The sequence below is a fragment of the Phocoena sinus genome, chromosome 4, assembly GCF_008692025.1.
Source record: "Phocoena sinus isolate mPhoSin1 chromosome 4, mPhoSin1.pri, whole genome shotgun sequence".
Classification (NCBI taxonomy): Eukaryota; Metazoa; Chordata; class Mammalia; order Artiodactyla; family Phocoenidae; genus Phocoena; species Phocoena sinus.
In genome coordinates, this window is record NC_045766.1 from 142,748,567 (window position 1) to 142,761,599 (window position 13,033).

At 51.7% G+C, this 13,033-nt stretch overlaps 1 protein-coding gene across 1 annotated transcript in view; it reads left to right on the forward strand.

Moving 5' to 3' along the window:
• UBASH3A (ubiquitin associated and SH3 domain containing A) overlaps positions 1 to 7,346 on the forward strand; it is a 40,943-nt gene extending 33,597 nt beyond the window's left edge. Inside the window, exons 12-14 of the mRNA XM_032631087.1 lie at positions 297 to 403; positions 3,620 to 3,729; positions 5,538 to 7,346. Of these exons, the coding sequence (XP_032486978.1) occupies positions 297 to 403; positions 3,620 to 3,729; positions 5,538 to 5,675 (355 nt within the window). The 3' untranslated portion in view covers positions 5,676 to 7,346. The remainder of the gene's footprint in view (positions 1 to 296; positions 404 to 3,619; positions 3,730 to 5,537) is intronic.
• Positions 7,347 to 13,033: the final 5,687 nt, after the last annotated feature.

Sequence of the window (13,033 nt, forward strand, 5' to 3'; positions counted from 1 at the left end):
GATTCTGGCTAAACTGAGTCCACAAGGTTGGATGTGAAGCCCACAGGTCGGGCCCGTTGAGAAGAGGGTCAGTCAGTCTGGCTAGAGTTCGTCAGCCAGAGAACCTGCATCTCCCTCTGCCCGTGGCTGGCTGCGCCATCACAAGCCTCTGTGCCTGGTGCTCAGTGAGAAAGCACGCTGGAGGCCCAACACCAGCTCTTTGCTGGTTTTGAGCACAAATCTGGAGGCTTGCTGCTGACCGCGAGCCCTGGCTAGAGGCGAGCCGTCTCCTTCCTTCTCCCCTCCCCCTCCTCCAGGCCCGCCTTCCCCCTGCCCTCCCTCCTGCCCGCCGAGCGCTACGAGGATTACTTACACAGGTGTGCGGTGAGCATGGAACAGATGGTCAGCACCCGCCCGCAGGATGGTAAGTGCCCCCATTGTCCTCGGGTACCAGCCGCCCTGGGGGTTGGGTTCTCACCTCCGGGATGGAAATGATTGATTTTTGAACCTAGGGATGCCCCAGCCTCCCCTGCCCCATTTCCCTGCCACTGGAGTGCTACACCGCTGCCTCTGCATAGACACGTGCCCCCCGACCCAGGCCCTGGGGCCCCTGATTTCGAAACCAAGAGCTGACGGGATCCAGGACAGAAGGGTCAACACAGACCGGCCACGCCCACTTCCTAGGAAACAAAGAAACTAAGGAGCAAACAGCCAAATGTTGGGTCATGTTTAAATGACAGTTCGGACGAAGCATCTGTTTAAGTTGATGGTTGAGTCCACTAAAGAAATTTGAACATGGAATTTAAATCTGGAATCTGAATATGGAAGTATTTAAGAAATATTAATGCTAATTTTGCGAGGTGTGAAAATAGCATGGTTGTTGTGTAAGAATGAAAAGTCCTCATTTGGAGATGCGAACGGAGGTATATCCTGTGAAATGGCGTGATGTTTGGGATATGCTTTAAAACGCTTCACTAAGTGTCCATCAACCAATAAATGGATTAAGAAGATGTGGTGCATATACACAATGGAATATTACTCAGCCATAAAAAAGGATGAAATTTTTGACATTTGCAGCAACGTGGATGTACTTGAAGGGCGTTACACCAAGTGAAATCAGTCAGACAGAGAAAGACAAACACTTATATGTGGAATCTAAAAAATACAACAAACTAGTGAATATAACAAAAAAGAGGCAGACTCACAGGTATTGAAAACAAACGAGGAGTATCAGTGGGGAGAGGAAATGGGGACAGGCAAGATAGGGGCAGGGGATTAAGAGGTACAAGCTATTAGGTATAAAATAAGCTACAAGGATATATTGTACAACACAGGGAACATAGCCAATATTTTATAGCAACTAAATGGCGTATAGCCTTTAAAAATTGTGAATCAGGGGCTTCCCTGGTGGCGCAATGGTTGAGAGTCCGCCTGCCAATGCAGGGGACGCGGGTTCGTGCCCTGGTCCGGGAAGATCCCACATGCCGCGGAGCGGCTGGGCCCGTGAGCCATGGCCGCTGAGCCTGCGCTTCCGGAGCCAGAGGCCACAACAGTGAGAGGCCCGCGTACCACAAAAAAAAAAAAAAAATTGTGAATCACTATATTGTACACCTTATATAATATTGTAACTTATACAGTATAATATTGTACATAAACTATTCTTCAGTAAAAATAAAATAAAAATACTTCACAGAAAAGGGCGTGGGGTAGCAGACAGATGATACAAGATGGGCAAAATGTCAACAACCGTTAGAGCTCCCTGATGGGAGCACGGGGATTCATCAGACCCGCTTTTGGGGTATATATGAAAATGTCCATAGTAAAGCTCGAAAAACGAATCCTATAAGATTTAAGTTAGCAAGTGTGTATTGGACATCAGCAATGTGTCAGGTACCAAATGAAGCATCATGGGAAAAATCTAAGCAAAGAAGACACACGTTCTGCCCTCAAGGGTATGAATATTGTTGGAGGAAAAGGCGCAAACGTCTGGAGTATTAGGAATATTAAATAACATGAAAAAGAGCTCAGAAGGAGTCGATAAGGGACCACCCGCCCCGCTTGCCCCACCATCGTTCTTTCCATCCCTCGTCCAAAGGAGCTCAGGGGACCAAAGACTCTGATGACCAGGACCTCGGGGACAGCTGAGCCCCTGCCCTCCCGCCAGAGTCCCCAGTGCACCGTGGGGCACAGGCTCTGAGACCTCAACCCTGCGGTGTCCAGCGCCACACGCACACCCGGCCACGAGACGGGTCCGTGTGACCTGTTTTGACTGATGGGCACCCCGGGGAAGGTGCTTTTGGAAACCACACCTTAGTGGCCTCTGATTCATCATCAGTCTCACGTTGCTCACAATTATTGCTACAGGCCATCAGAGGACAGAATGAAATGAGGGCCTTTCCTGCACCCAGGCCCCTCCCTGGCCCACCTGTCTCCACCTGACCCAGGCTGAAATTCAGTGTCCACGGATGACCTTCCTTCCCAGCATCTCCCTAGGGTCCTGAGGGCTTCTGGAAGAGGATGCAGAACCATTGCTTCATTACCTCTGGGGTCTACTGACCCCTGCCAGTGACACAGGTGGCCGCTGCCTGCTGCAGGGATACAGACCCATCCACCCATGGCTGTGGCAATTGGCTGAGGCACCCAGGATGCAGCATCTGAGCGGTGGAGTGAGTAGGGTTTGGAAGGCGAAGGCAGGGCCAGGAGGCGGCAGAGACGTGTGGATCCAGCGGACAGAGCAATGGAAAGTCCAGCGGGGCTGGAGGGTCGAACCTAACACCTGCAAATCCTGCGGTACTGGTGGCCCTTCACAGGCTTTACCTGTTAGGTCCTCACCCTCCCGTGCGGGCTGAGATATCACCTCCACTGACACCATGTGACCTGGAAGCTCAGAGTGTCTAGGAGGCCGCCGTGTCCAGGTGGCCCAGCTGGAGAGCACAGGCCAGGGGTCAAACCTGCATGTCCGGCAACCTCACCATAACCTCGGAGGCCGAAGAAATGAGTGCGAAATTACTCAGAAATAACACAGGAGAAGCAGGTGGGGGCTTGGCTCTGGGGCTCACACCGGAGAATTTATAGCCACATTAGGGGTAAATGAATAGATCGCTCTGTGACTCTCAGCTTTCCAGGGAAGCTCGGGTTCTGATTCCGTCCTCAGGTGGCGGGCTGGGTCCGGCCTTGGGGCCTCCCTGGCTCACCCGCAGGTCTAACTCCCAGCCTTGCCCGTGCCCGTCACCTTTAGGAGACTCACTCGGCCCTGGACTCTGGAGGTCTTTCTGTAAAGAGAGAGTCATCTGTGGCCCCTTTGGCACTGAGCAGCTGATCTTTCGCAAGCTCACAGACAAGGCCTGGACGAGGCCGCTCAGCGCACGGCACCGGCCCATCCCTGAGGCTTGCGGGCGGGTGCAGCCACCCGAGCCCCGCACAGGATGCGACGGGCTCAGAAGAACTTCTACACAAACGAGAGGCCGACTGCCAGTGTTAATGAGCTCTTACCAACCACACCTCCCTCCTACCCGGGGTCCCTCAAGGCCTTGGGGCACCACGAGCTTGTTCCGCCTGACAGCTTTGCCTCCCCCACCCCCGTCTAATAAGACGCGTTCTCTGTGCCTGCTCTGACCTCGGGGTGTCCTTTCTCCCACAGTGGGCGTCATCCTGGTCGTGGGCCATGGCTCGGCGCTGGACTCCTGCACGCGCCCACTCCTTGGGCTGCCGCCCCGGGACTGCACAGTGCTCACCCAGCTAGTGAGGAAGGTACGCGCCCCCTCGTTCGTGTTTCTGCCGCCGAAACAGGCAGCCCGATGATGCGGCGTCACCACACGCCCCTCTCAGGACGAAGACAAGCGTCCTGACAACCCAGGGCAGCAGGGACCCACCTGTCACCTGAGAACGTGCCCGCCTGCTCTGACGCAAAGGGCAGCCTTGGGCAGGGAGCTGACGGGGAGGTTTGTCATCTTCATCATTATGGCAACTGTGGCCATTTGCTACCCACATAATATAAAAAACAAGACAGAGAACTTTTATTATCAGGTCACATAATTCCTGTCACTCCAGTAGCTGAGCACTTGGTCCAGTGGGGGGTGAGACATTTGGATAAGAAGAGAAAGGGCGGTTGCTGGGCTCACTTGCTCTGGGGACTGGGGGCCTGACGGCCAGAAGGGAGCCCCTCCCTCTTGCCTTTGGAGTCATCCAGCCTCGGAACACACGAGCTGGTCAAAGCTGCTGGGGTGCCTGGTGCCGGGCCCACATACTGAAAAAGCAAGCAGGTGACGGATGTGTAGAGAAGGATAACGGGTACTTTGGACCAAACTGTGGAGCGTCACCCCGCAAAGCAGAGGTGGCTTTTATCCAGATGACGAGGTGAATGGAGGCGGGAAACTCAGGACTCAGACCCCGCCCCCATCCCCGCCCCCTAAATCTACTCAGGGCCTTGCTCCTGCTGACATCACCACGTCTCCCGTCCCCACGTACTCCGACGTGGCTGCTCCGGTTCTTGCAGCCCTTCCCACCCCGGGGCCCCCTGGGGGTCCTCGTCATCCATGCAGACAGCAGTGCTGCACACGCCAGACGCTGACTGAGACTGCATGGCAATTGCATGTTGACACGGTTCCAAAATCCCATTAGTCTTTGTGGCCAAATTCCCACCCACTCCCCTGACCCTTGGCCTCCCCGCTCGAGATGCCAGCCTTGAACTTCCACACTCCCGCCACTTTCTTACACTGAGGATTTAGAGTCCACCCCACCCCATCCCCAAGTTAGCTGGACTTGCCAGTTAATATCAGAAATTCATCAAGGGCTTTACCAACCAACGATGGGCCTTAAAGTCAGGGGCAGCTGAAAACGAACATTCAGGAGCCCACCCCCATCACACTCATCCCCGAACCCTCCCCCCAGGCTCTACACACAGAAGGAGAGAGGGTCCCTGAGTCAACGCCAGCCCCCACTTGCATCCTGACCCCCCAGGTTGGAATTTTTGCACGTTTCTTCTAAGCAAGGAATTTCCGGACATTGAAAAGAGAGGGGGAAAAAAGGAAAGCAGAACATATAAACAAACAAAGCCTTAAAAACAAAGATCTGCTCCAAACCATTTATTTTACAGGGAATTGAGGTCTAAAGTTTCGCTTTTGTCCTTTAATCTTGGGTTTGAAAACACAATGCCTGTATCGATTTGTGACGCTGAATTCGAGAATGGAAGCCACTCTTGAAGCAGTAGCGTAGACAGAAGGGGTTCTCAGCCTCAACATTGTTGACATTTGGGCGGGATGATGCTGTGCTGTGGGGACTGTCCTGTGCATTGTGGGAGGTTTAGCAGCATCCCTGGCCTCTACTCCTGAGATGCCGTAGCACCCCCAGCTGTGACCAAGAGAAAGGTCTGCAGACATTTCCCACTGCCCGTGGGAGGGCGGGGAGGCCCCACTGAGGGCTGCTGTGCTGGATGTTAGTGCTGCGTTCAAGGCATCGTGGGGACGTCACGCCAGCCTCCAAGGCTGTTGGCTTTGGAACAAGTCTGAAATCCATGGACCTGGTATAAAATAATAATAAGTGATTTAACTCTGTTCTAGATCCCTTCTCTGGGTATGTGCTTCTTAGAAGAAAACAAAGAAGAAGGAAAATGGGAGCTGGTGAACCCTCCCGTGAAGACGCTGACTCATGGCTCAAACTCAGCGTTTAACTGGAGTAACTGGATCCCGGGCAACTAAGAGCCGCCTCTATGTTTGCATAATTCACAATGATGAAGAGGGGAAACGCTTCGCAGTGGCTGTAAGATACTGTTATTTCGAAGAGGTCATAGTCTCCCCTAATGTGACTTGTAGAAGCACAAAAGGCACTTTTAGATACCAGAGTGTTTGCCCTCTGCGGACCGTCATCCTGTGAGCTTAGCTGTGAGGATGCCACAGTGTACCATGTGCATTGGCCATGCGGCTTGGAGGGGAATGAGGAACCATGACACTGACCCCACAGAAAATTCTACTTTACTTTATATGTTTTTATTCATCAAGTTCCCAATCGTTTTTTTCTTTTTCTGTTTCAATCACTCTATGGCTATGTCTACACAGGCCCAAAGAGGTGGAATATTGAATAAAATATTGCAAGAAAACCACCTACCAGATCAAAACCGGGAAACAGGCCTGGTGACCACAGACCGGGTATTAGCTTCCTGTTGCTGCTGTAACAAGTAACTGCACAGTACTGATTAGAGACACAACTTTTTAAACACACACGTGTTTACTGTTACAGTCCTGCAGGTCAGCAGTTCTGAAATAGGCCAGCGGGTTCCTTTCCTTCCACGGCACTGGGGAGAGTCTGCTTCCCTGCTTCTCCAGGCTTTAGCGGCTCCTGCATTCCTTGGTTCACAGCACCTTCCTCTGTCTTCAAAGGCAGCAGTGGTGCCCCTTCAGATCTCCCTGTTCCTCTACTTACAGTCACATTGCCTTCTGCTTCTGACCTTCCTGTCTCCCTTTTGTAAATTCCCCTGGGATTACATTGAACCCACCCAATAATCCCAATAATCTGGGACTATCTCCCCATCTCAAGACCCATAACTTAATCCCACCTGCAAAGTCCCCTTTGCCATGTGATGTAACATAGTCACAGGTCCAGGGATTAGGATGTGCACAGCTCTGCGGCCGCTCAGTCTTCAGCCCACCCCACCCCCAGTCCTTCCAAGCACTTCCAGCTGCTTATACAGAGGCCAGGGTGTAAGGATTTGCGACATCCCCCCTTGGTGCAGGTCTTATTCAGCTTCTCTTTTTCTCCCTTTGATCAAGCGGAGGGGGGGAGGGGAGCTTTGCAAATGGAGGCAGTGGGTCCTGCCCTGACTAACAGGAAGGAAAAACCAGAGAGCCCCCAAGCCCACCAGGCACAGTGAAGTATCCAGAGATGGTGTATCCAACGGTGCTCTGACTTTGAAGAAGCTGGTCCGGGCAGTCAAGGCGGGGGTGCCCAGCGATGTCCTCTCACCCCAACCGTGCTGAAGAAACAGAAAAAGTTCTCCAAGTGCTCAGAGGGAGGGCACAGTCGTGGTTGGATGTGCTACACCACCACCTCGCAATCCCTCTGCACTCTCTCCTGGGTATCCCAGTGCCACACAGACCTTCCTAATCACGATGATGATAAAAACTTCACAAATCAAGCAAATGGGGTTTACATAGTGGTCACTGCTCTGGGGTGGTCCACAAGATGTCCAGGTTCATCCTCTCAGGGGGGAGGCTTCTGGGTCTCACGCCCCTGGGTGATGAAGGAGGCAGACAACGACCTCGTCTTCACTGGGCTGCTGATGGGGGGTTACACGGGACGACGAGATGGGTTTGAATCTCGGAGCTTGAAGTCAAGTGTGCAAGAAACACTGATTTCTTTGTATTCTCTAATTCTTCTGACTAGCCCCCCACTTCTGCTGCAAAGATAGAAAAGCCCACTTCTGTCATTCTCGGCTTCCAGAATGACCCTCACTGTGTGGGGCGTCCTTGGGCACAGAGCTGTCCTGCGGAGGGGCAAGGATGGAGGTGCCTTTGGAAGCTTTTCATTATTTGGTGTAAGTTTTCAACTCTATGAACTAATAAGGAACCAAAAAAGAAGGAAAGAGGGCTTCCCTGGCGGCGCAGTGGTTGAGAGTCCACCTGCCGATGCAGGGAAGGTGCCCCGGTCCGGGAAGACCCCACATGCCGCGGAGCGGCGGGGCCCGTGAGCCATGGCCGCTGAGCCTGCGCGTCCGGATCCTGTGCTCCGCAACGGGAGAGGCCACAACAGTGAGAGGCCCGCGTACCGCAAAAAAAAAAAAGAAGGAAAGAAACATTTCTGAGCCCTCTCCTCTTTCCTCTTTCCTTTGGCCCTGCTGGTCCTCAGGTGTTTACAAGCCTAGTCTGAGCCCTGCTGACGTCATCTGGAAATAGATGTCCTGTGCCCACTGGCGCCCACCTCCGATCCCACCCACATTATCTCTTTGATTTCCTCACCTGTGAGCTCGAAAACGCAAACCTGGAAAGGGGCCCTCCACCGTGTTTTGCTTGCTGCCCCCCACGCGGTGGAGGTTAACGTTGTTTAATAACCTTGCGGCACAGTGACTGGGGCTTCTCCTGGCCAGTACTTGGCTCCTTTGGAAGATGAGAGGAGGCTGAAAGCGGGGGGAGGAGCTGGCCTTGGGCTGGGCTGCAAAGGAATTGAGGGGCCTGAGCTCATGCCTGTGACAGAGAAGCCCTCAGCCACAGGTCTGGGGCCACCCATCCCTGCAAACGCTGCTAAGTTTCTCTAAGAAAGAGCCGTCATAATTTTCCACTGAAGCAAGTCTTATTTTAGCACCAAATTTGAGATGCTTTAGGTATGAGTCATGTTGGTGAATTTTATGCGTTGAATCATGTCCCCCTAAATTTTATAAGCTGAAGTCCTAACCCACAGCACTTCGGAATGTGACTTCTATTGGAGATGGGTCTTTAAAGAGGTGATAAAACTATAATGAGCTCATTGGGGTGGGGCCCTAATCCAAGATGACTGGAGTCCTTATAAGAAGAGGAGATTAGGACACAGACATACAGAGGGAAAATCATGTGAGGACACGGGGAGAAGAAGGCCATCTACATGCCCAGGAGAGAGGGACCAGCCCTGCCCACACCTCAGTCTTGAACTTCAAACCTCCAGAGTATAAGACTAAAAAAACAACGTTTTTTTGAGCCGCCAGCCTGTGGCACTTTGTCAAGGCAGCCCCAAGACTCTGTTACAGAACATAAAAAACATTGATACAAACACCAAACATGGATACTTCTGAAGGGCTGGTTACTGGCCAGGGCACGCAGCTCAGCGCAAGGCCCATAATAAATGTCACCATCAACCGAGCCTGTTTAAAGCGTCCAGATCCATACACGACCCCTCCTGACTTTTTCTGTACTTATTTTCAGTTAACATAAAAATCTAACTCCCTGTGGGCAGGTCTTGTGAGGAGTAAAGGCCAGAACCTTGGTCACCTAAAGGCCCTCCCTCCCTGGCCTCGGGGAAGAACGAGGTGCAGGGACATTTGTGCTGACCCCCTCTTCCCACCCCAGTTATTTCTGGGAGCCCTCTGGGGAGCACGAGTGCTCGGGAAGGGATCTGTGGGACACTGCCCTTCTCAGCCCCCAAGATCAAGAGCCCCTAGTGGCTTTGCCATCCTACCGTCTAGAGAAAGGCACCCACCTAGGGTCACGGCCCACACTCCCAGAACCTCCTACACAGAGCCAGGCTGGGGGTCTCATCCTCTCCAAGTCCCTTTGTCACCCGGTCTCGGGGGCTCACAAAGGCCTACAAACAGCCCTAAGTGCTTCTCCCACTCCATCAGACCCCCAGATCAGTCCAAGGAGCGTGGCAGAGGAAGTGGGGAACAGAGGCGTCCCTCCTACCCACGTGCAGAGACCCTGCACCCTCTGGCCACGCATCGAAAGCCAGTTGTCAGTACTTACAGATGCTGGGACCATAAGCCTGGAACCCCAAGAAATGGACTGAAATCCTCGTACTCCAGGAAGAGAATTCAGCAACATGGCTGAGCTCATGGGTAAGTTCAAACATCAATAGCTTTTGTTTAGGGCCACATCCTTAGGAGATACGACACAGAGAATGGCCCATTTGCATGGCCATGACAGCACAACATGAAACACCTAGGAGTACACTTACAGGACTCATGAGAATTTAACATACCACCGAGGGGCACAGAAAAAGGCTGGAATGTTTGGAAAGGCATGCCATTTTCCCCCATAGAAAGCAAGACTCAACATCACAAGGATGCCATCTCCTAAATGCATCCACAGGGTGATCACAATCAAATTCAAATCATGAAAATGACTTTTGAGGGAGAAACGAGTAGATTCTGAAGTTCATGAGGAAAAACAAACTTCCAGGAGGAATAACTAACAAAATCCAAAAGGGAGTGTTGGGATAAAGAGGGGAATTAACCCCAACAGATATTAAACACATTATATTCCATTTTATTTTATTTTTTGCAGTACGTGGGCCTCTCACCGTTGTGGCCTCTCCCATTGCAGAGCACAGGCTCCGGACGCGCAGGCTTAGCGGCCACGGCTCACAGGCCCAGCCGCTCCGCGGCATGTGGGAGCTTCCCGGACCGGGGCACGAACCCGCGTCCCCTGCATCGGCAGGTGGACTCTCAACCACTGCGCCACCAGGGAAGCCCCTTAAACACATTATAAAGCTACTGTAGTTAAAACAGTGTGGCAGAAGCGCTGGATTTTAGGCAGAGCGATCAGAGGTATAAATAGAAAGGCAGGAATCAGCTCTGAAATATAGGCGTTTATGTATGTTAAACTGGGTAATGGAATGACTGGGTGGTGGGGCGGAAGATGATTAAGTCAGTGATGTTGGGACAATAGGGTCGCCATCCGGGGAAGAGAAGGTTGGAGTCGTTCCTCACTCATTGCAAGGAAAAAAAAAAAAAAAATCAAAGGTTTAAATGTACAAAGTAAAATTGTAAAAGTACTAGAAGACACCATGTGAGAACTTTTTATGTGAGAACTTTTTAAAAGTATCTCAGAGTGGAGGGAAGGCCTTTGTAACCATGACACAGAAATCTGGAACTATAAAAGGAAAAATAGATAAATTCAACTAAAATATTCTTCAAATCTGCTTTAAAAAGCACCTTAAACAAAATTTAAAAGTACAAGCTGGGAAAGTACAAAATTTTAAAGTACTACAAGGGTAACCCTACCCCCAGCCCACCCAGCCTCCTCCCTCTGCACCACAGGGCCCCCGATGCCCTTAGCCATGCTCTGCCTCGCTCTGCTGTTTGCTGTCACTTGTTTGTGTAGACATTGCTTATTTCAAAGGGTGCAACGGTGACCACGTGCCAAGTTCACCGCAAGCCCAGGACCTGGGCAGGGAGTGGCACCCCGTCACCTCTGTGACAGTGATTCACCTGCGAACCTTCTCCGTTTACGTGGTCCAGGGTTTCCCAACCTCGGCACTGTTGACACTGGGGAGGGATAATTGCTTCTTGTGGGGGCTGTCCTGTGCATTGTGGGCATCCAGCAGCATCCTTGGTCTGGACCCAGTAAGATGCCAGAAGCACCCCTCCTCCCCATTGTGATAACCAGAAACGTCTCTGGACATTGCCAAATGTGTCTGGGGGAGCAAAATTACCCACCCCAGTTGAGAACCACTGATGTAGCCCCTTCCCAGAGATGCCGAGAGCCCTGTCCCCAGGTGATGACACATGAAGTCACCCGGGCTCCCCAGGACCCACACACATGTGCGAGTAGAACCCCTGCTGGGTACACGTGCTATTAGGGAGAAAAATGCCTTAACCAATAGGTCCCTATCTTGAGCTGAGCAGCTTGTGTTGCTCTGAAGGGCAGGGTTTTGTGCATTCACAGGACAGAGGAAGCCCGGGGGTACCTGTGAACAGCTGTGTGAGCCTGGGGGGCTGCACGGAGGGGTGGCCGAGACCAGCAGGGGAGAGCTCTGTCAAGTGGGTCTTTCTGTCCAGGTGGCCGAGACCTGGTGACAACCCAGCCTTGTTTCTAAGACTTTTAGCCCATTTGACCGAGTCCCCCAACCAAATTCTAGAACTTGAAAGTCTGTTTTTGTTTTTTTTTAATTTTTACTTTATATTGGAGTATAGTTGATTTACAATGTTGTGTTAGTTTCAGGTGTACAGCCAAGTGATTCAGTTATACATGTACATATATCTATTCTTTTTCAGACTCTTCTCCCATATAGGTTGTTACGGAGTATTGGGTCCCCTGTGCTATACAGTAGATCCTCATTGATTTATCTATTTTATATATAGTAGTTATGTATATTAATCCCAACCTCCTAATTTATTCCACCCCCCACCTTTCCCCTTTGGTAACCATCAGTTTGTTTCCTAAGTCTGTTTCTTTTGTAAATAAGCTCCTTTGTATCATTTTTTTAGATTCCACGTGTAAGTGATACTATATGAAAGTCTGCCATGAACGCCCAATGGCTGTAGAGTCTTTGGACACAGTGCATGGTCCCAAATCAGAGTAATCTTCTCAATCCCTATCCCGTACTTCCTCCCTCCCCCAGACCCCAAGGGCCAGCAGACAATGGATACACACAAAACTAATAGAATTGAAAGAAATAGTTTCCAATAACGAAGGAGACATTAATTATTCAACGTCACCACCAGCATTGTCCAGAGGAATTAAATTGGGTTTGGGAGACCTGGGTTTGAGCTCCAATTCTATCTTTTACTCATGTGACCTCGGGTACCATTTCTGTGTGTTTTGCGTGCGCCACTGTGACCTGGCATTGACACTTCAGGAGGAAGTGTCACCCTCTTAGCAGTGAGCACTGGGGGGCTGAGCTGGGGTGTCTGTGGCGTTTGCCAATTTCCATGATGCAAATGCTCCTCCCACCGTGGTTGATTCTGAGCCATCAACGTTTTAACAGTCGATTTACAAAATGCCTGAGAATTTCAAAAGCCGCTCTCCGGAGCTGGTGTGAGCCGGCTCCAGCCCACCACTGCTCTGTGGGGAGAGGTCAGGGTTAGTGAGAGGGGCTTCGACTGGCCTGCAGGCACCATCGCAGCCATGTGCTTCGGGCTGGTGCCCACTTCCTGCTAAAGAAAACAAGCCTCCTTCACAAATAGGGGGACGGGCAGGAGGAGGGAGCCAGAACAGGAGAGTGAGGAGACTATGGCCCTGGGCTGGGAGGAAAGACTTGGCAGAAGAGCCGGGCCAGGGGTTATCAAGTGAGATGCTGTGTGCTGGGCTCTGGACAGACGTTTGGCTCCTAGGATCCCACCAAGGTTGTGTCTCTTCCGGGTTCCGGGTCCAACCAGCGACTCTGGTGCCTGGACCCTGCCTGGAGGGAGCCCCACCGCTTGCCTGTACCCAGTCTCCCTGTTCAACAGGGCACCACCTGCTTCCACCCCCTCCTGACCTGCTGTCCCCCCACACACACACGAGAAAACCACACACTTCCTCCAAGGCAAGACAAAGCCTGCACACTCCACGCACTGAGTAAAGTCTGGGGGGGTGGAGATGGCAATCTACCAAAGCTGAACTTGACTTTTAGAGATGTCACAGGTTTTACAGGCTTTTCCATCACAAAGGGT